Source organism: Hermetia illucens, chromosome 3, assembly GCF_905115235.1.
Source record: "Hermetia illucens chromosome 3, iHerIll2.2.curated.20191125, whole genome shotgun sequence".
In the NCBI taxonomy this organism is placed as follows: domain Eukaryota; kingdom Metazoa; phylum Arthropoda; class Insecta; order Diptera; family Stratiomyidae; genus Hermetia; species Hermetia illucens.
This window is the reverse complement of record NC_051851.1, coordinates 173,096,626-173,124,413: the sequence shown is the minus strand read 5'-3', so window position 1 is coordinate 173,124,413 and position 27,788 is coordinate 173,096,626. Positions and strand designations below refer to the sequence as shown.

At 44.0% G+C, this 27,788-nt stretch overlaps 3 protein-coding genes across 6 annotated transcripts in view; 2 read left to right on the top strand and 1 right to left on the bottom strand.

The window, feature by feature from the left end:
• Positions 1–13,530, top strand: part of LOC119651291 (putative defense protein 2) — a 17,297-nt gene extending 3,767 nt beyond the window's left edge. For both annotated transcript variants that reach the window (XM_038054808.1, XM_038054810.1), the window contains exons 2-3: positions 12,730–13,066; positions 13,133–13,530. In XM_038054808.1, coding sequence (XP_037910736.1) covers positions 12,731–13,066; positions 13,133–13,300 — 504 coding nt within the window. In that variant the 5' untranslated portion in view covers position 12,730 and the 3' untranslated portion in view covers positions 13,301–13,530. The remainder of the gene's footprint in view (positions 1–12,729; positions 13,067–13,132) is intronic.
• LOC119651289 lies at positions 13,427–20,338 on the bottom strand. 3 transcript variants are annotated; one of them, XM_038054805.1, is made up of 5 exons: positions 20,203–20,338; positions 19,957–20,063; positions 19,633–19,757; positions 19,355–19,573; positions 13,427–14,962 (listed from the first exon to the last, which is right to left on the bottom strand). In XM_038054805.1, exon 5 carries the CDS (start codon positions 14,941–14,943, stop codon positions 13,615–13,617), a length of 1,329 nt encoding a protein of 442 aa, XP_037910733.1. In that variant the 5' UTR covers positions 14,944–14,962; positions 19,355–19,573; positions 19,633–19,757; positions 19,957–20,063; positions 20,203–20,338; the 3' UTR covers positions 13,427–13,614. The 3 variants fall into 3 exon arrangements, with proteins under 3 accessions (XP_037910733.1, XP_037910734.1, XP_037910732.1); XM_038054806.1 differs by lacking the exon at positions 19,355–19,573; XM_038054804.1 differs by lacking the exons at positions 19,355–19,573; positions 19,633–19,757.
• On the top strand, positions 20,278–27,788 carry LOC119651290 (transcription termination factor, mitochondrial). Its single transcript, XM_038054807.1, has 4 exons — positions 20,278–20,820; positions 26,676–27,105; positions 27,293–27,440; positions 27,519–27,788. Exons 1-4 carry the CDS (start codon positions 20,364–20,366, stop codon positions 27,750–27,752), a joined length of 1,269 nt encoding a protein of 422 aa, XP_037910735.1. The 5' UTR covers positions 20,278–20,363; the 3' UTR covers positions 27,753–27,788.

Genomic DNA, 27,788 nt, shown 5'->3' with positions numbered 1-27,788 from the left:
TCCTGAGTCTTTCCAGTTCTCGGTTCCACCATGGAACCGTTTTACCACGGTGGACTCGGGAAATAGGACAAGCCTCTTCAAAGCACTCTAAAAGTGTGCGATTCAAAGTTTCCAATTGATCTTCTACCGCCAAAGCAGTCCTTAGTCGCCTAGGAGCTAGACTGGTTGTAATATGTAAGAGCAAAAACAATGAGCACAAAAAGCAACTACTATATTGTTCACCAAGATGAACACAGTTTCCTTTAGTTAGCGCATGTAGTTTAGGAACTAACGTACTTGGCTCCTCACATAATTAGTTTGTTTTCTTTTTGGGCCGTTGCCATCGCTTAGGCTCCACGCAAAGTTCCTAGGATTGATATATGCTTATTTGGTGCATGCTCAACATTCATAGCACCAACTCCACGCATTGAGTCCTCGATGTAGGCGGAACCACAACCACCTCCAAAAAGTTCGGCTAGAAGTATATACTCCTCGATTATATGCTCTCAGAGAGCCACTCCGGTTCTCATGATACCGGACAATTTCCGAAGAGGCTTCGTGGTAGAAGGCACTTTAAATAAAGTCTTTGCAAATACGGGTCTGATCACCCTCTTCGAGTACATGGGGATGAAGGGGCTCTTTAATTTTGGCTGCACCTTCAACGGTCTCAATACTTCTATAATATTATTTAATTGACAGACGGTTTCGTCCAGGGCAGAGGTAACTCATCAGACGCTGCTTCAGCTCTGCCCTGGGAGCGGCGTGACCGAAAGCGACGATCGATGGAAAATGCTCCACTTAAATATAATCGCAAACACGTAATGAGTACGAATTATATTGTGAGGCAGCGTCTGATGAGTTGCCTCTGCCCTGGACGAAACCGTCTGTCAAGTTTTTGTCTTTTTCTGTAAACATTGGGTTTTACTCAAAAAAGAGGAGTCCAAGAACTGCAAAAGTGGGAGTAAGTTGCTCCCCAAGTGGTTCGGTCCGTCACTACGTGGGTGCGGACCTAGGACTCATAGCATCCTCAACAAAAATATTAATTATTTAATTGCTGAATACGACCAGTGATGTGTTATCTTCGTCGACGGAATCCGCCGAGTTCTCTTCGGGTTTTCTTACCGGAATTCATCTGTCCACTTCTCCTTCGAAGATTCTTTTAGATAGCTGAGTATCATTCATACGTTGCATGCGATTAGCCGATTGAAGATTTCGTGGTTTAATAAATCTAGATATTTCTGTTGACTCCGTTTATAACAAGTTGGCAAGATCTATATAAGGGGGGAGAGGGGGTTTGAATTGCAAGCATTTTTTTGTGCCCACTAGCAGTTCTCGTATGGCATGCTCTAGTGCCAGATTTAAAAAAAGAGAAACCAACTCATCCCCTTATTTTAGCCCAACATTTGTGCAGTTGTTATCGAGTCTAACTTTATCTTGGTAAAACCTATCTTAGACGATCAGTATTTTATCAGTTTGGCGTCAGTCAGAATACCAAAATTATACCAAACTATATTATACGTGAAGGGTCTGGCTCAATTATGGCGGCAGAAGAATAAACATGTGGCATTAGACCATCCATTGCTGAGTTAACCCCGGGAGGGGGAAGTTGCAAGGGCTTACAAAACCGAATCGATAAATTTGAATTCCTGCCGGCAAGCGAAATTCCTTGTGAAAAAACCCAGATCCTCTAAAGCGACATTTTTACTGTCCCTCAATAAGGAAAACTTTGTTACATTCCCTAATGCCTGTATATATCGCAAACGGGAGGCCGTTGAATAGGAGGTCGGAGGGGATAGTATAATCGCCTGAATGAAAGGCCTGACTGCTAGGAAGAGGTATCCTAAACCTAAATCTGGGGGCATTTTCCTTTGGTTCGAGATAGAAAGAACCCATTGCTTCTGTAGACTGCCTAATTTCATGATTTCAGTAAAGATATCATCAATGCCTGGTGCCTTATTTATTTTGGGGGGTTTGATGGTTTTTTTTTAGGAGTAGGGTAGGTGAATGCGTTTACGCACAAAATGTTGGACTCCCGCAACAGTACGTTGTCGAACTACCAACTAAACACCACAACTCCCTGTCATCAGAGAACTAGCCTGGAACCGTTTCACACATTACTTCGGGTTAGCCCTTCCGCTTCCTTTCACCAACGGGAGGGGAGGAAGAGAGCTGTCAGTTCAGGGAACCCCTTACCGTCCGACGTCTCCTATTAGATATAGAGCCCCCAACATTCACCATTAGCCGACTCAAAGCTGCCACTCCAGCTGCAGCTCTGTCTGCTGCTGCTTTGAAGGAGCTCATCTTGGAGTCGAGCATTAAACCAAGGTATTTAGCCGCTGGTTTTGACTCTATAGTCAACTCGCCGATTGATATGGAACGCAGGGTCAGGATTCTCCTTCTGGTCAATACCACTACTTCGGTTTTTTCCAGCGGAAGACTGAAACCGTTAGCAGTCATCCATCCATCAATATGCCAAATCTGCTTTGCGCCTGTTCAACAGTGCGTTCGGCAACAAGTGCCGCAACGTCGTCTGCATAACCGACCAGGAGCGACTCTTCGGACATATCGAGTCTCAGCAGACTATCATAGGAAGCGTTCCAGAGGTCCGGCCCTAGGATGGATCCCTGTGCTACTCCCGACGTGATTTCCATCCTCCTTTGGCCTTCTAGCGTGTCATAGAGCAGGGAGCGGTCTTTCAGGTAATCTCTCAATATCCACAAAAGATAGCTTGGCACATGAGATGAGTTTTCTAATGTGCCTAGCATATCTGTCCATCTTATGGAATTGAAGGCATTTCTTACATCAAGCTTTATGAGGAGTACTATCCGTCGAGACCGGCGGCTGTATGTCTCGGCTCGATGAACCGCATCTGCGACCTCCATAATAGTATCCATTGTAGATCTCCCTGTTCTGAACCCGAACTACCTTGGTGATAAGTCCCTGGCAGCGCGGATCGCTTCAGCGAGTCTACGGGAGCTCCGGGTCTCCTTTACCCTTACTGATCAACGCGAATCTGGCCAGTTTCCAGCGACAAGGAAAAATGCCCCCCTTCAAGCAAGCGTTGAACACTTCAAGCAATAATTCCGGCCGTTGGCGGAACACCAGTTTTTAAACTTCCGCCGGGATGCCATCAAGGCCTGGCGCCTTCTTGTTTTACATATTGAGAACCGCTTCTTCGAGCTCTCTCATTGTGTGCGGAGTCTCCTTTTTGCTGATCTATACTGTGTCTTCCTGGCGCATGTCTCCTCGTTGGCGTGCAAACGTTGTGCCAAACGGCGGAGCTTATGACACTCCCTCCGTAGGTCGGCAATTTCTGCCGTCCACCAGTTCATAGAAGGCTTGTCGCGCCTGGGGACCCTTCGGGTCATGGAAGCCTCACACGTCGTCGTTATGAGGTTCATCACTGAATTTATGACGGTGTCAGCTGTGACACTACCACCCCTCGGAGCGCGGCCCTGCCTACTCCAAGAGCTTCGACCAACTTCCCCATATTCACCCTCGCGACATTCCACAGGCAGGGGGAACGTCCTGTTGTACTCGCCGGCAAATAGCATCAACCACTTCGAACGCGATATACTGGTGATCACTTGTCGAGAAGTCTTTTAGGACTCGCTACCCGTCCACCGATGATGCCAGAGATTCCGATACAAAAGTGATGTTAGGAATGCTTCCTTCACAGCTTGGGGGCCGAAACGTTGGCGTAGTTCCGATGTTTAAAACTACGAGCCAAGTTCTCGCCACCATAATGAGCCACCTTTTTGTTGTTTGTTTGTTTTATGGAATGTTCCTACATTCAAACATTATTTTAGCTTTAATTTCTCCGCCAGAAAAGATACTGAAAAAAACGTCCATCTTCGGAATATTCATAGCTATGTTATTTTTGCACTCTTTGGGGAAGATATCAGTTTGTCAGCGATTTTTCCTGTTGACATCTTCAATCAGGCAATCAGGCCATTGAAAGATTTACGATCATTTAAAAGTTCTTCTTCAAAGTGGTACAACAGACGGAGCTGAAATCCTGCAATCTTCTCAGGAAAGGAAGGAAGGGAGTGTACATTTTCCCCCACATACAATAATATCGTCATTTGGAGTATCAAATCCAAGGGATCTGTACCTTTTGAAGATAATTACTTTTGATGGTTGGAACGTTGGAGGGTACAGATCGAACTCGGTTTCACCAGCAGCTCCAAGGCAAAATTTGCTAGTCTAAGTTTACCTCTGGGAAATGCTGTTGCTAAGTGGAAATTCTTGAAGGTAGTCGAAACAAGAAATCACTCATTGGTTACTTTTTTGAAATAAAAAAGTTAAACGAGTTGCAAAGGACCCATTTATAAAAAAGTATTTACTATTGCTTCTGCGGAGTCAACCAAATTCAAGGCCTTGCTGACTAGAAAACCCACTACTCAACCTTCAACACAAGGGACTCCTTTCACTTCTTGTTGAATTCTAACGATTCTTGTGAATTCAGTTGGTTTTGTTGTTCTACTTTCCTCCGCATACTCGTAAGGTTCTATTCAATCTTTTTGTTATAAAACTAGTTTCAAATGCGTGATCGACGCCAATCACCATTATACTTCCTGTTCCTATATGCACTATGAGAGCTGACATTTTTTAACAGAAAACCACTCTGTTGTATCTCTCAATTAACAAGTTCCAAACCCTGCACCGGCTCATTCCATTCGATTATATAAAACACAATGACCATAAACTCCAGTCACTTGCCCAGTTCACTGTACCAGAAAAGATACGACTAGTGCAAATCAAGTATTTACTTTAATCCACCTCATTAATTCAGTTGACATTCAATTCCATCTAATTGCCCACATTATAAATTTCGCAAAATTAAAATTTATAATCAAAAGCCTGGGAGTCGTGCCTTTGAAGCATGTCCCATTCTTATAGTCGCACAAAGTATCTTTTTAGCATATCGCTAGCGCAAACTATCTAATAGCCATTACCACCTGCTGCGCTAATGCATCGCGGCTTTGATTCAGCATTAAGCATTAATTTATACAACCAGCCATGCTCATGCGTATCTATCCATTGCATCTATTGCTAACTATGAGTATCTTTTCTGTTGTATCGAATCGTGAAAACCCTGCAAATAACTTGCTCATTACCTTCTTGAGCGAGTGCCAGTTGTCTATGGTGGAACAGTGTCTTGGACCTCTTTTTCTGCGCTTTTGTCCTTGGTACCGATTCAGTTGCAACAGTTTCATTATGGATAGTTGCACTCTCACTTCAGACCAAACTATGCCACGAGGGCATTAGAAAAGGTTGGAGGTTTCGTAGTCATGTGTGCTGTTTGAACCTTTTTGAAGGTGCAAGGCAACTAGTGTCGGGCTTGATTAGATAGCGACTTTGAAATCGTAATAATTTATAGATACTCATTGAATAGATGATTGCGTGAGTAATGTGTAATATCTGCAACAACTGGGTAATGAGTTGAATAATTGTAGACCCAGATAAGTATCGATTAAGATCATGAGACCACAACAATACGCAACGGCGGTAAAAATCGTTGCGATTATTGCTTAAAAATTTGCAATCTTTAGTAAATGATTGTTTCAATCGAGAAATTACTGGAAGAATAAAGAAATCATCGTCAGAAAGCAGTCGCACCTTCCCATTTCTTTTTCAATTTTTCAACCGCCTAAGTCAGTCCCACCAGACTAAGTTCTCTTCAACATTCTCGGTTCAATGAGGGCATTTTCCGCTTGGACAGTCTCAAAAAAGAGGTGACTCGTTCAACTGAGCCCTCCCATATTTTAATTCGTACTTCTGTAGGTCGTTTTTCTTAGACCATATGAGGATTTTCTTTCGTCCATAAATTATACCAATACAGCCCATCGGTACCCTATGTACTAGAATCGGTGCAGATAATTCGTTGCTGGCTCGAAAACGGACCGCGCTTGCCATCCAGGCTCTAGATACTTATGAACACCTTCTGATCCCCATATCCAAACTCTAGTCTCTAAGCGTTCCCATAGCACTTGTTTTATGGCTTGTCTCTTATTTTTCCAACCGATCCTGCGGCGTCTCTTTTAATGGCTGCACATCCCCCTCCTTATTACCCTAATCTGGCGTCCCACAGGGATCTATTTTGTGTCCTTTATTATTTTTATCATCGACCCCCCCCCTCCTTCTTACTTCTTCGTGGTTGCTCCTTGCTGACACAGTGGCCTAAGGACTGGGTTTCCCTTCAATCTTACCTAGACACTCTGGTTCGCTGCTGCTCTGCTAATAGTTTAGTGCTAAACGTCAGAAAGTGTCAATCTATGTGCTGAAATCTTCACCTATTTCCATCGAGACCTCGGAGTCACTTTCGACATAAAGCTCTGCTTCGACCCCCATTGCCTCGAAGTCACCAACCGAGCAGCAAAATTGTCACGCTTTATACTTCGCTTCTTGTCTGATTTTGACTCCATTCAACCCTCCTTAGCTCTCTTCAATTCTCTCATGAGGAGTACCGTCGTGTACAACTCCGTGATTTGGTCACTTCCCGGAACTATGATTGTGTTGCCCTTGAAAACGTGCAACGTGAATTCACCCGTTCCCTCTTCTTTAAGAAAAACTTCCCTCATGTAAACTACCCTTCCCGCTTCCGCTTTCTGAACCTTCTCTTCCTTCAATAGCGTAGATACTACTTGGATTTATGTATATTTTTAAACTTTCCTCGGGTCTGATGACGACATCACCTACCATCCTACGTTTTATAATACACAAAACGCAGACATTTTCAAAGTGCCTTCGTGGACCTCGAAGTCTACTTCCTTTCCTCCATTCCTAGACTTTGTCGAAGTTACAACACACAACAGCTTGGTCCTTTAAACTTCTCTTCTTTAAGTAGTTTTAAGCATAGGTTAAGATTATTGTTCTTCCCTCTTCCTAATGGCAACAAGTATTTGAAGTTTAATCTGTTTATTGTCCGTCAAATAAATAGATAAATAAATAAATAAAATACATACGCTACAGTAAGCAGTGCTGTTAGCCTACGTGACGCCGGATGTTGAACAACGAAGCCCTGTGGCCGTAGTAACATCCTAGACGAGCCCTAAGCGTAACATATTCACTCTGACCAATAGCTAGGCGGCCATCAAGGCGCCATCCTCAAAGTTGGTGAGGCAGTGAAGGGTCCCCTCTCCCTCCTTCCCCTTTCTAAGTCATAGAAACATAGGAAGGAATGCAAGGGAACTAATCACGCAGGGCACTGTTTTTGACATTCACTCGCTGGGCGCAGTCAGCGTCCCGCTTGCTCGATTCTGCTCCCCTTGCCTTTCCCATAGTAGCCTGGGTCTCATGAGTTTCTGGCACCAAAACAGCGCATCACAGCGCTAATTGGGCATCTCGAAGGGTCCACTGATGCCCACCTACCTAACCATACCTAAAAAGTGTGGATCTACCCAGAGGCAGTTGTGTATCTCCAGAAAAGGTGACTTGTCGTAAGTCTTTAGCTTTTGTCCCGTTGACAAGCGGGGTCGACTCATTGTGATTGGTTTCGCCATTTGGTGCCTGATCTGGATGCAATCTTGAGGCATTTAAATCCCCACCCAGCGTGTCAAACCACCGTTGTTTCGGACGGCCTTTGGATCGCTTACCATCGACTTCGATGTTCAAAACAATCTTGGCAAGTGAAGAATTACGTAACCATACCATCGAAGAGGCCTCTCTCGCAGTTTTTCCACGATCGATGCAGCCCCATATTTATCGCTGATATCCTCATTTCGGATGTGATCAAAAGGTGTCACGACACTACTCCAACACAACATCTTCATCTCCATTACCACAAGACGCCGTTCATTTTTTTTATAGTCGGCCAACACTTCTTCTTTCTTCTCACGAAATCGCCACCAAAGGCATCTTTCTCGGCATCAGGTCGGCCTGTCTGTGGTGCGTATGCGGTGAAGAAGTGAATAGTGCGATCAGCTTATATAATGGTGGCATTTGACTTCTTTAATAGCATGACGGAAATCCTCTAAGATGGCAATGCCAACACCATATTAGGTGTGTGGGCTACCAAAATAGAGAAGTTTATAGCCATTTTTACCGCGGTCGCGTTCTATGTCGCAGCTTTTGGCACCAGACCATCGGATTGCTTGCAGAACGCAGATATCAATGGATCAATTGTCCTAGTTGCAGTGGCACAGCGGAGGCTCTGCAGCTGTTCGATTGCCTGAAATGGGAAATGAGGGCTGAACAAACCCTGGAAATAAATGTATGCTCATGGATCATACAATATAATATTTAGGGAAATACAATATCTCCACAATTGGAACGAGCTTTACTCACGAGTGCCTAACGGCAAGCCCGCCTCAGAGTAATAAAGTAAGCCTTCACAAATGATAAGTAGGGAAGTGCCGAAAAGGCATTGAGATGAGAGTATTTTGGGGGTAAGATTTCGTATAGAAATTACACATTTGCAGATTTTGTGGGATGAGAATAAGACCGAGTTTTCTCAGTTTTCAAGAAAAGACCTGCAGTTCTTTGTGACCCTAGCTTCACGGATAGTCTGAAGGTAAAACTTTCACTGGAATTTTAACACACATCCGTTCAAAACCCCACTACCGGCGGCTTTTGGGAATGAGCCAGCGGACTCCCGGCCGTCGATATCCCTCGACTGTAGTGCCTCGGTAGTGGACATTTTGGCCACCGTGGCATCTAATGCTACAAGTGTTTTAGATTTGGAGAAGGAGGTGTTCAAACGAAGCATAACTCTGCCAAGAACACCAATTGCAAATGATGGACTAAAAGGAGATAGCTGGCCAAAAAAGGCGATTTCGATACCCATCGGACCTGATCAAGAGGTACTCCCGCATTAGCAAATAGATCCAATCCATATCAAAGCAGGCAAAAGATGAAGCTCATCTAGCAATCGAAAAAGGTGAAGGAGTCGCTAAAAGGAGTAATCTGGCCAAGACTCAACGAGAACAGAGCTCTGATCCAGAAGGACTATCTTTTATCCAGCTTGGGACTAAAATAGTTGAGCTGTCCGAATTCATCAAGGACAAGCACAACGTGTACCACGCCATTAAGAACATGGTGAGAGCTATCAGGGTGCTTTACAATAGGCTGCAGGAAGAAGAAAGAAAGCCGAAGGAAAAGCCGCACATCCGAGCCCCAACAGTGTCACAGACGACCCAAGTGACACCAAAGCATAAGGTCATCGACGTTCGATCAAGGGGGAAGCTTTGGAGAATCAACAGGCACCAAAAAGGAAAAAGGGCGTCTTGACCAGCCCAACAAATGAAGCCAAAAGTTCAGAAGGGCCCAAGGCCAAGGCAGGAATTTCGAACAGCGAAGCGAAACCGAAGGAAAATAACAACGCTGGTTGGACTAAGATCGTGAACAAAAAAAGGAATAAGAAACCAAAGGTGCGAATTCGCTCGGAGGCAATTATAATATCCAGCAAAGGAGATCTAACGTATGCGGGGATACTGAAAAAGATGAAATCTGACCCCAACCTAAAAGACCTAGGCAGAAATGTCAGTAAAATCCAGAGGACCGAGAAATGGGATCACATGTTTGAACTAAAAAAATCCAGCGTGGGAAAAACTGACAACTTCCGTAACCAAATTATAAACTCACTTGGGGAGAATGTCGCGGTTCGTTCCCAAAAACATGAGATCTATATACAGTTCAACGATCTCAATTGGCTAACATCCAGAGAAAAGTTCTGCACTGCCTTCAAGCAACAATTCATGTTGAAGGAATTCAGCGAAGAATCTATCGTGGGCTGTACTCGAACGGTCACAATGCGACTGCCAGTAGAGTCAACGTAGAAGTTGTTGACCGTAGGGAAGGTTCGGATTGGATGGGTTGTTTGCCGACTAAGGGAACAGATCTGAGGAGTGCAATAGAGACCCCAAATGCATTTTGTGCGAAGGAAAGAAGGGAAGGGATAACCGGCATATTGCCGGAAGTGGTAAATTCAGCGAAAAAATTAGGTTAATACAAATTAACCTCAGATATCACAAGATTTTTTTACGAGTACGCGATGGAGATTGCTATCATTAGTGAACCGTACAGAAATCTCGACGGTAGTGTATGGGTCACAGATTCGACTGGTGGAGCGGCGATATGGGCGTGCAGTCGTCAAGCCATTCAATATAGCATGGGTCGGGCGGCTAGTGACTTTGTGTGGGCAAAAATGAGCGGTATATTCGTATACAGCTGCTACGCCCCACCGAACCTCACACTGCCTGAGTTTGAAGACCAGTTAAATTATTTTGTTCACGACGCAAAGGTACGAGATCCAAAGGCTATAGTCAGTGACTTAAATGCGTGGGCCATCGTGTGGGGCAGCAAAGAGACTAACGCAAGGGTGCGGTGCTTATTAGAAGCATTCGCCCAGTTGGATGTAGTTCTGGTCAACGAAAGTGAGGTAAAGACTTGGAAAGGGGGATTTGGTTCAATTGTCAGCCCTGCGGTGACACGTGACATGTCCTGGCAAATTAGCGAGGACTTCACGTACAGCGATTACCAGGCAATCATCCTTGAACTAAGGACGAAGTCACAAGGCAGGAAACCAGCACCCCGGAAGCCAAAATCCAAAAGAACACCAAGATGTCTGCAAAGGCAATGGATGAGCAAACATTCATGGAGGTGTAGTTAGACTTGCCCAGCAAAGCAGGCACCTCCATGGATAGAGCTCTCTATGTCACACAAAGCATCTCTAAAACATATGACGCGTCGATGCCTAGGAGATGCTCATTGCCCACTAGAAGATCCAATTATTGATGGAATAGTGAACTTGCCAGCCTTCGATCGATTAGCCACAGAGCCAGACGAACAGCTCAGAGAGCAATAGGTAGGATCGATCAAGGGTAAAAGGAGCATGCTTATAGGGAAACCCCGCAAGAATCTCAAGCTTGCCATCCAGCGGAGTAAGAGGGAATGCTTTAAGGAGCTTTGTTCGAAAGCAGACATAAATCCGTGGGGTAGCGCCTATAAAATCGTGACAGGACCCAAGAGGCCAATCATTTCCGCAGATCACGTGCTCTATGCTCTTTTTGAAAATAATCCGGGGTTTTTTTTGCCCAGCTAGGGGGGGGGCGTGGTACTAACACCTTCCAGCGCTCCCCGAATGTGACGCCGATTCCAGGGACGAGCTGCTGGAGATCTGCAGTCGAATAGGCGACAGCAAAGCCACGGATCTGAACGGCATACTGAATAAGGCCCTTCAAATTTACCGCCAAATGTAGACCGAATATGTTCACGGAGCTGTTCGAAACGTGTATGTCCGAGGGTATCTTTCCTGCACCTTGGAAGCGGCAGAAGCTGATGCTGCTACCTAAGGCTAGCAAACCTCCAGGGGTATCGTCCTCCTATAGACCCATATGTCGTCTAGACACTATGAAGAAAATGTTGGAGCAGGAAATTCATAATATATTACTCCCAGTTGTCGAGACCCAAGGGGGCCTTTCAGTTAGACAGTATGGGTTCCGTAAAGCCAGATCAACCATTGATGCCGCTACTGACTTGGCCGAAAATGCAATTCACGGAAGGGGTTGTACCAGTAAATATTGTGTGGTGGTCACCCTGGATGTCAGGAATGCATTCAACTCGGCCAATTGGAACTTTATACGAAAGTCTCTGGTGACGATTGGGGTTCCCACCTACCTCGCTGCTATTATCGATAGCTACTTGCAAGAGCGGACGGTCTGCTATAATACCGATGATGGACCCAATGTACAATGTACAATGTACTCCACATTGTCTCCGCTGATGTCCCAAAGGTCTCTATACTGGGCCCGCTACTGTAGAACAACAAGTATAATGATGTACTTAACCTTTCGGTTCCGGAGGAGGCCACGATCGTGGGTTACGCCGACTATATAGCACTGGTTGTGATCGCAAAGCATCTCGGGGACGCTGAGTTGTACTCAAGCGAAGCAATCAGTGTTGTTAAGGTTTGGTTAGGGAGTGTTGGACTGGCATTCGCGGAGGAAAAGACGGAAGCGGTCCTCATCACTAAGCGCCGCAAGAGAAATTGCGCCTGCATTGGAATCGGAAATCGTATCATCACATCCAAGCCGGCCATCAAATACTTGGGGGTGATGATAGACGGAAAACTCAATTTTAAGCACGAGTATGGCTCTCACAAGGATGATGCCGAACGTAGGAGGACCGCGGCATACTTCCAGGCTGCTCACAGCCAGAGTGTTGAGTTCTATCTTGTTGTATGCAGTCCCAGTTTGGGAAAAAGCGCTACATGTTTTAGGCAATGAACATAAACTGAGTACGGTCTATAGAAGAACAGCCTCGGGAATGATGCCGATTGACATCCTGGCAACCGAGATGATGAACATTTATAACACCAGGTCCATCTCTCCGTTATCGCAGGTGAAGAAAAACGAAAGGCCGAGATCCATAAACAGATGGCAACATCGATGGGACCAGTCAGAAAAGGGTCGTTGGACTTACAGGTTGATCCCTTCCATTGGGGAGTGACTGGAGGGAAAGCATGGGGAGATCAATTATAATCTCACCCAGTTTCTCATCGGCCATGGAAGAGTCCCTCCAGGGTCCCACAGGACCCAGCGCACGAATTCTTCCAATGTCCTAGGTTTGTGGAAGAAAGGAGGAAGCTAGAGGAATCTCTAGGTGAAGTGCTATCACCGGAAAATTTTGCCCGGAGAATGGTGGCTTGCCTTATAAAGTTCGTTGAGACCAGTTTTCATTTCATCGTATATAGAGATATGCATAACCCCTACTAAGGTATCTTCTTAACATTCTCTTTCTTTTTTTTAGAATGTATTTCCACATCTGCATCGTCGTCCTATCGGTTCTAGCATCACCCGTTTGGTCATTTAGTGAAGGAGCTTCAAATGATGAACAAACATGCAAAACCTTGCTGCCCAACCACTTTGCACCCGAACAGACCTCATCGACTCCTTATAAAATAACCTTATCAAGTACGGAAATAAAGCCCAAGGAGACTATCGACGTTGTATTAAAAGGTCAAACCGAGGACATCCTATTCAAAGGTTTCATGATTCAAGCGCGACTAGATGAAATCCCTGTTGGACAATTTAACATAGAGCCCACATCAGAATATGCTCAATTGAGGACATGCTTGAATGAGGGGGTAAGTACTTCTGGCATAACAATTATTATTATGAATTGATGAACATGTCTACATTTTAAACCTTAGGATACCGCAAGTCATAGAAAGATTAAGGGACAAGGAATCAATGAAGTCAGCTTCAAATGGACAGCTCCAGACAATGTAAAGGGGAAAGTTACCTTTGTCGGAACACTCGTGAGGAACCGAATTACATTCTGGGCTGCTGATAACTACGCGACTGTGACGATTGCATGATTTTTCTGCTGCAAGTCAGAAACAGTTTGGCGAGTCTAAATAATAAATTTTCAGAGTTACATTCCATTTAGATTTTAGAAATTAAACTCGGAAAAATTATTGTATTGGTCAATGAAAAACAAATGATGTTCGTATCGGAATCAAGTGTACATTTGTGCTTTCTATAAAGTTTTATATATAAAAAATGTAAATACAAATACGTTAAAATAACAATTTTATATCAAACAAAACAATATTTTGACTGGTCGACATATTGTAGAATAAATAACAAAACATTCTTCGACATTTTAAAAAATTTCTTCGGCCCGAAGGAGTCATCCTTTACTTTCAATAATCACAAGCTGCATATAGCCGTTTTGGAAGTACACCAAATCGTCTCGATCAATGAGTTCCATATTTCTAAATGGTCTATAATCCCTGTAAAAGCTTTCCTCAGTATTTACAATAATTTTATACTTCCTGCCCAATTCATTCGCGCAAACACTAAATTCACGTAAATCCAAACGAGACTCCAACAAAGTGTATGACGTAAACAAAATCGGTATCCTATCAAATTGAAAAAAAGCCTTTATTCCAGGTTTCCATGTATCCGTTGGTTTTCCGGCATTTTCATAAAATCCACAGTTGAAGGCAACTATCATATGCGGCATTTTCTCCAACTCAGCCGAAGAATGGATATTTTGTGCGAAATTTTCAAAAGTTTCTCCACAGAAATTGATATTAATCTTGTTATCCCTTTTGTGTGTCCTGACTGAAAATGTTATGGGTTCTGAGGTGTCCACTTCTGGACCAATAAGATAAAAATTGAACGTCTTTATGGTTGGCAGTTGTGATGAGAGGAATGCACAGTGAGGCAATTGTAAAAATTGGTCCTCATTGAGGGCTCCGATTATATAAATGGTCAGAACATCATTGTCATCTATGATAAGATTCGACATAAAAATCCCATCTAGAATGGTCGCGACGCACGAAAACGTGCAAACTGCTGCATAGCTTTGATACTCGACTAATGTTTTAGGGAATCTCGAAATTGTCTGGTCCTTGCCTAGCTTAGCGGTTGTTTCAATCAAAGTGAATAAATCGTCAGGGACACTTTCAGAGTCGAAAATCGGAGCTTCTTCAAAATCTAAGTCTATAGTGCAATTTTCAACTTCATAGAAGTTATAATACACATACAAATAATTGCACCATTTTGAGTGGTTATCCTGGTCTTGTTTCTGGTGTTCCTCATTGCAATAGGATACTGCGTTGCATTTGCTGCAGCTAATAAAGTTCTTATCGCCCCGTGTGAAGCAAATTTCGCAGTGGATAGGGAATGAAAGGAATTCAACTTCATGTCTCTCCAACTCCCGCCCTAGAATTGAAATTAGTACAAATTTTGCTAGCGTAACAGCTCTGTCAAATTGAGTCCATGATGTTATAGGTCCTTGGAGTTCCAGAATATGCGAGACTTTTCGCTCCTTAATTATCTGCTTCACTGCTACGCAAAAAGGTTTATGAATTTCCCAGTCCAATCTTTGGTGTTGTGAGCCACAGTAGCGTACTAGGCGACATCCGGAGCATAAGTGTAAGTCATTTTTCCGTAAAGCTGTTTCTATTTTGCATACATTACATTGCCGGGAACTTACTGTCCAAGGAACCATGATGTAAGCTTCGAGAAACCTGTTTAATGTGGGAAATAAAAGTGAAAGCTTAAAATTATGATGTTTTGATTATTTAGAGGTAAAACTAAAATTATAAAAACTATCGCATCCAGTGAAATTGATATAAGTGAGGAATGAATCTGATAAAAAGGTTGAAACAGATAAATACGATTTGTAGCACTAATAATAGTGTTTCCTGTTCAGTCCTTGGTGGAGTTTAGGGCATTCACACGGTCAGACTGTGCTTCACTATCACCGCACTTAATGCTGTGCAACTGATAAGCTCACAGCAGCACAAGACAAACCAATGACGATTGGGATTCGAACCTAGATTAGTGAGATTCGGAGGGGAAGCTCTACCCCCTCAACTATCGTGCGGTCATAATAAAAATGGGAGATTTCATTATAAGTTCTTGCAAAACAGACCCTATGAAAAAAATATGTGATTGCCCTTCACCCCTTGGTGGGGTATAGCGCATCAATCATACCCACGCGCCATCGCTCGCGATTACATGAAATGCCCTTCAGCTCCCCCCACGACTTCCCAAGACGATCGCACTCGTTCTCTACTGTTCTACGCCAAGGGACCTTGTGGCAAATCACTCGTCGGCAATTTTGGGAGATTGGATTCCCGCCCGCAATCCAATTGTGGACCCGCCTTAATGTGTGACCTATCCACTGCCACTTCCGTCTTCTGATCACATCGCGTACGAGTGTCTGGCCTGTGCGCCGAACAAGTTTTTCGTTTAGGACAGTGTCAGACCAGTCGTATCAGCGGTGATACGACGCAGACAAATATTGACGAAGGCTTGGAGCTTTTGAGTAATAGTGGAGTTCACTTTCCATGTGGTACTCGTATATACCAAGACGGAAAGAACATTAGCGCAGAGCAGTCCCAACTTGATCTTAGTGCTGAGATACCTACATTTCCAGATTTTACACAAGGCAACGAAACCGGATCTAGCGCTGTTAATGCGTCAGTTCGGTACTTCCGTCGGCAGAAATCACGCTTCCTAGAGATACAAATGCGTCGACACCTTCGATGATCTACCGATTAATGCGGATAGGGAGAATACGATGGGCCACTTGTGCTTTTGTTGGTATCTACCTTCAGTCCAACTCTACTTGCCTCTCCTTCCAAATCCAGAGCCATTTGGCCAAGGTCCATGACCCGGTTAGAGAGCAAGCAGATGTCATCAGCGTAGTCAACGTGTTTGAGGAAAGACGTCACCGTCCATTGAATTGCTCCACGTCCTCCGGATAAGAAAGCATAAAAAACGTAACCGATAACGAGAAGAAATCAAATCCGTGACAGGATGCGACCTTAGCGAACTTCGCTTTGGACCTCAAAACCGTCCAAGATTTCTCCTCGGTGCAGCACGTGACACTTTGCACTGAATGCTATCATTTGTCGCTCTGATAATAGCTACTAGTTTCTCTGGAATGCCCTCCAGCACTCCAAATACACTCCCTGTTCACGCTGTCGAAAGGTTTCTCGAAATCAATGAAGAGCTGGTAATTTCCGTAATTTTTCCAAATTGTAATTGTTCCAAAATGATCCGTAGGGTGTTGATGTGTTCAATGCAGGAGAATCCGGAGCGGAAATCAGCCTACTCTCTGTCGATCAAGCTTTCGAGATGTCTCTGTTGCCGATCATCCCTTTTTTCCACTATCTGGGAAAGAACTCGGATTCCCAAGATTTCTGTACGTGTGGAAGCAACAGATCCTGTAACTGCAGGTGCAGTTGAGAGACCATCAAACCCAACAGCTTTACTCCGTTTGGGTACATTAATAATAATAATCGTTGGCGCAACAATCCATATTGGATCAGGGCCTTCAAGTGTGTTAGAGCACATCATTCAAGACCGTAACGGTACACTACAGTACAGGCAATGTAGTCAGCATTGCTCTCACCCGAAATTATTACCCTGATTTCACTCATACATCCAGTCACGATAACAAATTATTCTGCCACCAGTGAGATTTGAACCGCGACCTTCCGTACGACAGCCTAGCGCAGCCACTTGAACCATCCGGACACATTGAGTGCAATGATGGCCGAAATGATATCTCTTCTGCTTGGAGGAACAGTTCGTATTCGCATCTTACGGTGATTAGCCATTTCATCCAGCCAGTTCTTCCTCCTCCGGTGTTATCACCGGATGTAATACGGTTAAGATCTGGGGCATCTTTCCTTTCCCTGACCAGCGCAGTAGCAAATTTTCTCTTGTCACAGCGGTCGTTACGCTGCACTTCTGGGGATTTCATTCGATATTGGAATTTGAGGGCGTCAAGTCCGCTATCACTCGCAGCAGTCAATAGAGACTTCAACCTTTCCGCTCATCGATAAGCTTCCACGATTTCACAGTCAGCCAGATCTTATGACTTTCTTCGGAACTTGGCCGATGACCTCTGTAGCACTCGAGAAAAGCGCATTTTTAGGGCAGCTCAATGCTCATCGATATTCTCAGACGGGTTACTCCTGCCGTCCGATTAGGAAGATAGCTCTTCCACTGCCGAGGGACAACTGGGTCATACGAGCGGTCAATGTTGAACTTAGGGGGGTCGCAGCTCCCCAACCTTGCGAGCAACACGCAAGCGAACTTAAGCGACCGTCAGATGGTGATCCCTTTCGAGGCCGATGTTAGTGCCTCTCTTGTTACCAGGAGACAACTCCTAAATCTATTGTTGATCGCGAAGTGTCGATCTAATTACTCGGTAAGTCGGTAAGTTGAGACCCAACTGACCAATGTACCGCCAATGACGAGGGGGTGTAAGTTGCAGAAATCCATGGACTTCCCATCACCATCGTTGCGGTTGCCAATATCGTGTTTCCCCATCACATGTCAGAACAAGGTATGGTTTGATCCCACCTTAGCATTCAGGTGACCCATCACGATAACCCCTGAATTGCATTGAACTGTTGGACGAAAGCATCATTCTGCATTCCACAAAGGAAGTCTCCATTGGTGCGTAGTATTGTATAATTGTGGTGCTCCTTAACCTGGGCCGGAATTTTACAGTTAGAAGTTCGTCAGAAACGGGCGCCTTACAATAGTCGTGAGAAGCAACCCAAAGCCAGTTTCACGGCTGCTGTCACTTGGCTTTTCAGAGTACAAAAGCGCATTGCCTTAAGTGTGGCAAGGGGAAGAAGAGTACTCTCCAGAGTGCTACCATCTTACTTCGCTTAGGCACAGAATGTCTAGTGTATCGCTGGAATCCCCACTCAACTTTTTTTTTTGAGGATTGCGGGGTCCTAAGTCCGCATCCACCAAATGAGGAGCAACTTACTCCCTCTTTTTTTGGTCCAAGGACCCCTCGTTTAGAGCTTAGAGTCCAAACTTTAAACAAATATAAGACGACTTTACGGTTTCTTACCAGAGCCCCAATTTGGTCCGGTCCGTCCTCAAGTGGATGCGGACTTAGGACCCCGCAATCCTCAAAAAAATATGTTTAGCTCTGGCCAAGATTTGGTGCAAAGTACGGGCGGATTTACGCTCAATAGAATTCGTGGTCATCTTGTGTTCTGCAAATATATAAAGGAGCAATTAACATCTGCGAGCCGCTTCGGTCACACTGCTGCCAGGGCAGAGGTGAGGCAACGTCTGACGATTTGCCTCTGCTCTGGTAAAAAACCGTAAAGCAGTCTTCGCCTTATATTTTTTTTCCCCACTCAAGTTGGAGAAATCGAGCATTCTGAGCACCGTTACTGAGGAGGGAGCTCACATTCCAGAAACCAATCATAGTCTGTTTTTGATAGCCAAAGTTCTTCGGAATGAAGTCACTCTCTATCCGAGGCGTTGATGACGTTTTGGTAGCAATAATGTTTCGAAATTTGCGGCTTGCTAGCCTACAGCGACCGACTAAAAGGGACTTCTATCCATTTTAGTCGCCTCTTACGACAAGCAGAGAAGACTTTGAGTGTGTTCTTAAGCCCCAGCTTACAATACTGCCAATTCTAAAATATAAAAATATGACGGAGAGCAAAAAAATAGTGCTCAATAATGTCGTTTCCTCAGGATAGCATGAGGGCCAATGAGGGGAAACGGAGGATGGCGAACACACAGCGAGTTGAAGCAGAAGCTGCTATCCATATTAAGATTCGAAGGGCCATGGACGGACGGCAGAAGAATTCTCAAGCGCCAGTTCAAAGGCAAGGTGGAAGATAGAGAACTACCTAGAAAAACTGGAAACAGACGAAAGGATCCAGTGGCCAATAAAAGTTCCAGCCCGAAGGATGCAGTTACTCGACCGAGAAGAGCAAGAGAGAGAGAGATATTCAAATCGTAGTTTACAACATTCTTCTGTTGTACAAATACGTAAGTAGCGTTAGTGCTAATCTTAAAGATATTAGATATTTCTGGGCAAATTTCAGGGATATTACATTATAAGTTTGATTTGGTAGCTCTACCTCGTGAGGTTGAGGCGGAAGGAGGAAGAAAGTCATTATCCTTTAAAAAGTTACGATGAACCGTAAAGGGTTGTCATCGTATCATTAATTAGCTTATTTGTAAGGCAATCATCGCCCCGATGTGAAAGTGGAGTCGCCCCCTTCCGTCTTCACTTCCGCGGACAGCAGATGTAGGTCTGTCCATCCGCGCTTCCATCAGAAGTCAAATCAAATTCAAACCTAAAAATGAGAGGTTACGAGTGAGGATTTTATTAACAACAACACTGTATTATTTATACCATTCCAAGTCTTCTCCTACTTCCCCTTTTTCATCGTATTCAAAGTTATTTGGCCATCGAGGAACCAGATCCCGGGCTTCCACGTCGAATTTCAAAATTAATATTAAATTTGACCTCAAAAGCAACTGGAATCAGTTAGAAATTAGTTAGCTAAATAACAGTAGATTGACTAAAAGACCAAAAAACATGTGAGAAAGTGCGATTTCCTAGAAAAATGTCCTTTCTATTTAGCAATATCCCGTCTAGAGTAATCTCCCCAACCTACATATACACGATAATTCCTTCGCGTGGACAGTAAATGATTAATATATCTTGATTTCTTACCTGTATTTCAGTTATAATAACGGATAGTTATTATTAAATGCGAATTAAATGCAAATCCTTTGTACTTTCGTCCTCTCCAATGTCCCGATATACGTGCACTGTGCCTCCTAAAGTCCAGTCCAATTCGTTTGTTTTTTGTTCAATATAATATGAAAGAAGACAAAAGAAAGGAAAATACAATGTTAAATCGTCAACTTTTTCTAATCACACTTTATTTATTCAAATATTTCACAGAAAGCGCCTTACAGTTATTTAAATGTGCACTATGGGCGGGCTCTCACTCAGCATGACAGCGGCTCCTCCTGTTTACCAACTTTCCATGCATTTGACAGGCGGAGCCATCGACCAGCTGATGTTGGTCTAACCTCGCTCGAAGTTCTGTCAATTATTTGCCTTGGTGCGCCGAAATGCTTCGAACAGCTTTGAAGCAAATATCGCGGGAGATTTCACGGTTACAATTAGTGCACCAGTATCCCACGTTATCCTGTAGATCTAGTGCGTGGGGGCGTTTCCTTGCCACTTCACCGAAATGCCTTGTCTTCGACAGAACAGAGCAGAAGATCCCAGAAATCCAAACTCTTTCAACCCTCACAGATGCGGACGATTTGACTAGTACGATTCCGTTCATCCACGATGATCCTTGCAAACTCGATAACAAACGGCTTAATCGCCAGGCAGCCCTGCAACTGCTCCATGATGAGTTGTTCATTAGCAAGGAGGCGGGCGAGAAGATATTCGCGAAGGAGCCGAAACTTCGATTTATCAACAAAGCGAATTTCAGTAAAGTGGTTGAGATAATAAAAACGTTCAAGATTGAATCCCCAACGGTATCGGAGTTTCCCTGGATATTGGCTATACCATCGTGTAAGTTGTGAAAGTATTATTGCATGATACCAATAAGTTAGTGCTAATAAACGTTCTACATTTTGAGATTTACCCACTTTAGTATGTACTACGTCAAAGGCATAACAATTCGAGAATCAGTAAGTGGTGGATTAGGAAGAGGTCTCCCTGTTCCCTCCCTGATGATGAGGGTACCCTCTGAATTTGCTTCAGCTTCTGGCCTGTGCTTTCACGTAGTCTAGTGTTCATGAGAGCGCTACTACGTTAGCTTGTGTTGAAATCAGTGGTTAACTACGGGATGGAATTCAAGGAATGAAGCTGGTATGGAAAGGGGTTACACCACAAGAGTACTCTTCAATCCTGCTCTAAAGTCTGATTAAGCCGGTGGCTAGAATCGGTATAAAGAGGCACAGAAAGCTCCTAAGAAGAGCATAAGGCCAGCTAAGCGATCATCATGCAGACCCCTTGGTAAAGAGACTAACTTTCTTGAGGCAACCGTTGAAGCGAAAAATTTCAAAGAACTTAGCCAGAAGCTTGGTTATCTACTTTTACAGAGCGACAGACATACAGAAAGGGACGAAGAAACAGTAAACCATTTGTGTGAAGTGCACTTCCCATGCAGCATACAAAATCCCATCCCGGGGCCGACAGTTGCATATATCCCTCAACCGAGAGACTGAAATCTGGCATGCAAAGTACTATTACTGGAGCGAACAAAATTAGCATTTAATTCTTTCCATAGTTACAAGTCTACTGATCCAGATGGCATCATTCCTGCTCTAATAATAAAGGAAATGATTGCCCTGTGTCAACTGCATATTCGGACATGCCTAGCACACATTTATATTCCAATTAACTGCCTTTCTTAGTGGCTACTTCACTATAGGCAACACGCCTACCAGAAAGGCAAATCCACGGAGACAGCACTCCATAATATGGACATCGTGCTAGGGCTCCTAGAGAACATAAAGGTTTTTTGATAAACATTTGCGGACGATCTAGCTGTAATAATTACCGGGAAGTTTGCGGGCGTAATATATGAACGCTAAGAAGACTGAACTATTATAGTTATTTTCACTAGCAACGTAAGGTGGGGCAGCTATACGCTATTCCCCTTAGCAGAAGTAACATCTGAGGTGTCCCATTTCAGAGTTTTTTGGAAAGTAAAAAAGTCCTCGACTCAAAGAATAACTATGGTAGCCCATTACAATTTTATTTTCAGAAAAACTTCTAACAATGAACAAATTTAGTAACCAACAGATGGACGATTATTAGACGAAGTAGGGTTGGTATTAGTGGCCGCTCTGAGGAACCAAGTTTTGATGAGAATAAGGAGGTAAAGTCTAGCCGGCTCAGATTTTCAGAGGCCGTAGAATTCACGAAGGAAAGCAGCTCTCCCATCCTGCAGCTAAAGATCTCTCTGAGGTCCTCAAAGAATGGTTTACCTAATGAACGTAGCCTGACTCTAGCCAAAGAAGTACCTGAGAGTTTCCCCCTTTACTCTGTAGCTCCCGTAATGCGAATTGTGGAATATGCCGAGTCTGACGGCATGGTCCCCTATAGGCTAGTGTCCCCTGCAGACCGCCGTAATCTTGTATGCATTTGCACATGTCTGGTGCAGGAGCTCTCGTGATTGGCACAGGGGTCGAGCCTTCGTCATCTAAGATCTGCGGCTGTAGTAGGGCGAGTAGATTCTACCTTTTATAGTCACCAGCGGGACACAACCTGTACTCGTCGAAGGACTGCCAAGAGCAGAGTTCCGTCTGGCCATATTCCTATTACCGGGAACCCAGAGGAGGGTGACCTTGAGCGTGCCACCCGGATTGTTCATCGCGTTTTTGCGCTCCCCACCAGCGTGGAATAGGTCACCGCTGAGTACAAGGCCTTAATGACCGTTTGGCTGTCGGTTAGAATAGCTATGTTATGCTTGGGGTCGGATCTTGCTTCCAGTACCGCCAGTACTGTACCGCTTGGAATACACTGGCGCATCTCGAGAGATGGTATGACTTGGCTGCGATGTGTCTTTCCGTGAAAACTCCCGCACGGACTCTACAGATCATCTTTGATCCGTCGGTGAAGAATATTGTATTATAGCTTTGCAACACATCATCCGGGAACGCATCGAGAAGCAACTCGCTTGATCGAGTGAGAACAGACTGGTTTTTGCTCTGGATCTTCCTATATTGACCACATTTTAGAGTACTGAGGGTTGTTCAAACCGTCCCTCTTATCTGCTCTTTATTGATTTTGAATAAGGCTTGGAAAGCGTAAACAGGGAGTGTATTTGTGCTACTTTATGCAGGAGGAACATTCCGGAGAAATAACTAGTTATTATCAGATTTATCTACGTAAAAACTCAGAGCAATTTACAATCATGCAGAACATTGAACGCGTTTACCAATTTTTTTTATATTCAGGTGTCGATATATGTCTTAATTAGAAGGCGGAGGAATGAAGCAATGGAGCAATAAAGTGGCCTACGAATGGTCCACCCCACAAACAAGTAGTGCAGATAATTTTAGGACGAGTGTAAGCTTTTTCGGGAGTTGTGAAAGGAATCAAAGTACATTTCGGAAAACAGGCAGTGATGGCGCATAGGCCTTATTTAGGGGACAACCGCAACCATATACAACAGTGAAAAGTTGCCCTTCCTAGATTTCTCTGGTACCGTGGTGATCTATCGACCTTCGTCATATAAGCAGGCCTGATTTTGAACTGCTGCTTGGTTATACTCGACGACCAGATGGTCTCCGTTAGAAAAGCCTTCTGTCAGCCTCATCCATATATCTCAATTTGTTCTCGTTGAACAATTGCTAGACACAACCATAGAAAAGCCGACAACGAAGTGAAATCTAGAATGAAATGTCCGGTGGAAACGCTCCCATGTTCCTATCCTTCTCCTCTGTTTCCCGTCCCCCATATCAAGATAAGCCAAGAAGATATTTCCATTTCCTAAATTAACCTGACAGAAAAAAATAACAAATCCAAACTATTTCTTATCTTATCTTTTTCGAATACCATTTCGTACTATCTCCTTCTCTGTTTGACGATTATTTTCAAATTTTTAGTCAGACATGGAAAGTCCACAGCAAAGTTTCTCATGAAGTTTAGCTTTCGTGTGGCGTTGTCCTTGGGGAATGCCGAGATTTTCAGAGATACTCGTCTAGGATGTTACTATGGTCGTAGGGCTTCACTGTCCAGCACCCGGACTCACGTAGTCGGATAGCACTGCACTCTACAACGTATTCAATGTGGTGGTCTAAGGGGAGGAGGTACATTGGAGGATAAAATTAATCTTTGTTCATTCAGCTGCAGGGGGTGGAATTCAGGTACTCTTGGCTTGGTGGTGGATGGCATTAGTTCCATGTTTTTTTGGTTCGCATCTCGCGGCCCGCAGGTACCACATTCTCAACGCTCCTTCCATGATGTCACTCATAATGAAGGGAAACATCCACCAAATCGTCGGCATACGCCACTCCCTTCACCAAGCTTCTGTCCAATATTCGCAAAATTTCGTTCATCACTACTAACCAGAGCACCGGAGAGATGGCGCCACCCTGGGGCGTGCCTCTGTTCACAGCTCTGATCATGGTATTATCCAATGTGCAAAATACCCCTCTAATCCAATAATGGTCAAAGCTCTCTTGATGGCGTTGGTACTAAGGTTGTTGAATGCTCCCTCTATATCCAGGAAGGCAGCTAGAGTATACTCCTTGTACTGCAGTGATCGCTCAACTGTGCCAATTATCTTGTGTAGAGCGGTTTCTGTGGATTTTCCTTTGAAGTGGCCGTGCTGGGACCTAGAAACACGAACAGTTGAAAGAGTTGAAGCTAATTGGTTGAAAGTCCTCCGTAGACTTATACTTGCTCTTGCTCGGTTTTGGTATGAAAATCACCCGTACGTGTCTCCAAAACTGTTGCATGCATCGAAAAGATATACAGCTCCGGTAAATCTCGACAAGCCACATCAAAACCCTTTCCTGCTGCTTCTGTAACATGAGTGGCATTAGACAATCTGACGCCGGAGATTTATATGCAAAGAAACTTTTTATAGCCCGGCCAATCTTATACTCGGTAATTACCACAGTCTCACACGGCCGGCGCGGCCGCATACCGTCCAAACACGGCTGTGACTCACAATCCTCCCCGCTGGTGGGGAAGGATGTGTGCACCAACAACTCCAAGGTTTCACTAGAAGATTCCGTTCAAGAGCCTTCTGAGTTTTTAAGAAGGATGGGATCCTATGTTCCTTAGACAGATTCTTACTGAGCCTCGCGGATTGGTTGGTGCTTTCAATGTTCGGATAATAGTCCAACCAGGGCCGCCTTGTCAGTTTTGTTGGCTAACTTATACTTCTTCAGATAGTTTTTGTATGGATGCCAATCTTTATGCCTCTAGAAGGTGTTTAAGATTTCCCTGGTAAGCTTCCTGAGGCTGGACACATCTTCATTCCACCACGGTGGCAGTGTCGTCTTGTTGGACACGATCATTTAAAGGCGGTATCAAATACCTTTTCCAGAGCCCCAACTTTTAACTCCAGTTCCGTTATCGTGCCAATCTTACCAATTTACGTACCGGAGAGCTTGTTCTTGATAACTTGATCGAAGTTCTTCTTGTCGATCCTTCTGGGGTTTCTGGAAGGTTTGGAGACGATGAGATCTAGACTAAAAAGTATCCAACTATGTATGATCTGAGAAGGATCTCTGACCAGAACCTCTAAAATTCTCCACCCTTAGGATGCCATTGTTGGTTTGTAAGGTGATATCAAAAACACCCTTTCAACCGTCATAGTTCTCCGAGCTAGGAAAATGGAAAGTTGGTATTGCCCCTGTTACACAGAGGTAGATTTGTATTTGTATTAAAACCAGAGAATGAGTCACTTCTTTCATTGATTTCCGAGCTGCCCCAAAGTGTATGCCTTGCGTTGGCGTCGCAGCCTATCAACAGGTTGGGCTTCTTCTACTGCTATGGTGGTCGTCAAAGATTGCAGTTTTGCTGGTGGAGCTGGTCCGTCGAGAGCCATGTAAGTCGAGGAAATAAACACGTTATCTGCCCCCGCCTGTTCCAGTGTGGCCACAACTAGGTCGTTGGAACTGAGGTCCGGACACAGAAAAGCATACAGAATCTTCCTCACTACATGGATCCCAAACCACTTATGAGTCTGCCGCTTGGCTCCGGGAGGTCTCTGGGTTAGTTTCAGCACAGTGGTACTATGGCTGGCACCGACTTTACTGCCCTCGATGACTACTGTCTCTTGGCTGTCAGTAGCTCATCCTCCGATGATGTGCCTGGCACCACTATATCTTCCTCTATCGTCGGTTTTTTGTTTTGTTTTTTTTTTTTTTTTGTTTAAATGAGTCCATGTCCCACGAGTAGTCAGTCCCGGAAGCATGTTCACCTCGGCTACCCGGCACCAAAGTAAGGGTCTTATTTGAAACTGAAAATGACTAATGTATTCAGAGTTCACATACTAAAGACCAAGCTCTCCATTGGCCACGCAGCCCCCGGTGTATGCTGTTCCACCTTGGCTTGATATCCTATTAGCAGTACCTTCTCTAGTGCAGGGAGGACGATTTCCGGGCTGTTGCTTCGGCACATCCCCCATCCAGGTTCACTTGCCTACTCCTAGCCCAGTCTTACACAATCCTGGAGGAGGTCGAGTGAGGCCATAATCAGACCAGGCCGGTATTATTAGATGAATTAGTTAAAAAAGTCAAATTTACAGACTACCTACGGTACTCTAAGTTGAAAAATCCGATGCTGACCTAATTTGGGATTCTTCTCTCGTTGATTTCCATTTCATCCTGTTTCTTGTGCCAAGTGACACTTAGCTGAGAAGATAAATGATTATAAAATCGAAACTCCCTTTCTTTCAGACAATCTCCGTGCCAAGCTCGAAACTCTATCGCAAATGAAACCGAAGAAAATCGATGATTTCATCCCGTTATTACGCGCATCGAATTTTCGCTTAGTGAAAATCCTTTGTCTAATGGAAAATGAACGTGATATTACCCCGGAAGGCAACAGAATCTATTATTTATCAAAGAAATTAGATATGCCGCCTAAAACGGTTTGCAAATACATCGCGCCAAGGTTGTTTATGCTCGAAATACCATTACAAACGTTAATTGCCAGTTTAGATGCCATGTTAGAGTACGGAATATCGCCAAATAGTATAATTCGAGATCTTTGGGCATTTCGGTATAATACGCAGTCGATTAGAGAACGGTTGGAGCGTGCACGAAGCGCACATAAGACGAAACTAATGCCTTGGATGATACGGTGTCCGGAGCCAATATTACAGAGGTAAGAACAACTGTCTTCATATTTTCGGTTTGTACTGAATTACGTGAAATTTCTGTCTTCAATACACTTTCATTTTCTTCCTATCTATAATCGTTATTTCAATTATTCCATGTTCATGTTCCATGCAATTTTTTTTCTCACGAAAATACCCTTTCAATTACTTGTAATAAAAATTCCTTGAATTCAGATCTCTTCGACTAGCTGCCGATGAAAAAGAAATCCTTGGCGACAATGATGTCTACGACTATTTATCAGAGCGTTTGGGATACGATATAGAAACAACAAAAGCCATTGTTTCAAAACACCCGGCTGTGGCGAGAGTACGTGTGACAAAGGTGACCTGTCTAGAATTAATTTCTCTTTATCCCTTTATCTGACCATTTCACTTTGGATTGAATTTTTTACTTGACCAGATCAAAGAAATCCTTGATTATCTTCTCAACGAGGCTGGCTTTACTCGATACGATATCGCCCAAGTGCCGCGTATTCTTTCGCATGGCCTGGAGACTACAAGGCAACGTTTAGAGGAGCTGAAATCATACGGATGTAGACCGACCACTTTAGTGATAGTTTGTAAAAGTAAGCGAGAGTATCAGAAGTTTGTGGATAAGTGGCTTGAAACTAAGAGGAAAATTAAAATGCAGTAGTTTTTGTAGAAAATGATTGAATGTAAATAATTTTGA

Bases quoted from the DNA above. Each gene is read 5' to 3' on its own strand.
- LOC119651289 (XM_038054805.1), bottom strand. From the start codon at position 14,943: ATGGTTCCTTGGACAGTAAGTTCCCGGCAATGTAATGTATGCAAAATA.
- LOC119651290 (XM_038054807.1), top strand. From the start codon at position 20,364: ATGCTTCGAACAGCTTTGAAGCAAATATCGCGGGAGATTTCACGGTTA. The intron at 20,821-26,675 runs GTAAGTTGTGAA...CCTTTCTTTCAG, and splicing joins GATATTGGCTATACCATCGT to ACAATCTCCGTGCCAAGCTC. The intron at 27,106-27,292 runs GTAAGAACAACT...CCTTGAATTCAG, and splicing joins CCGGAGCCAATATTACAGAG to ATCTCTTCGACTAGCTGCCG.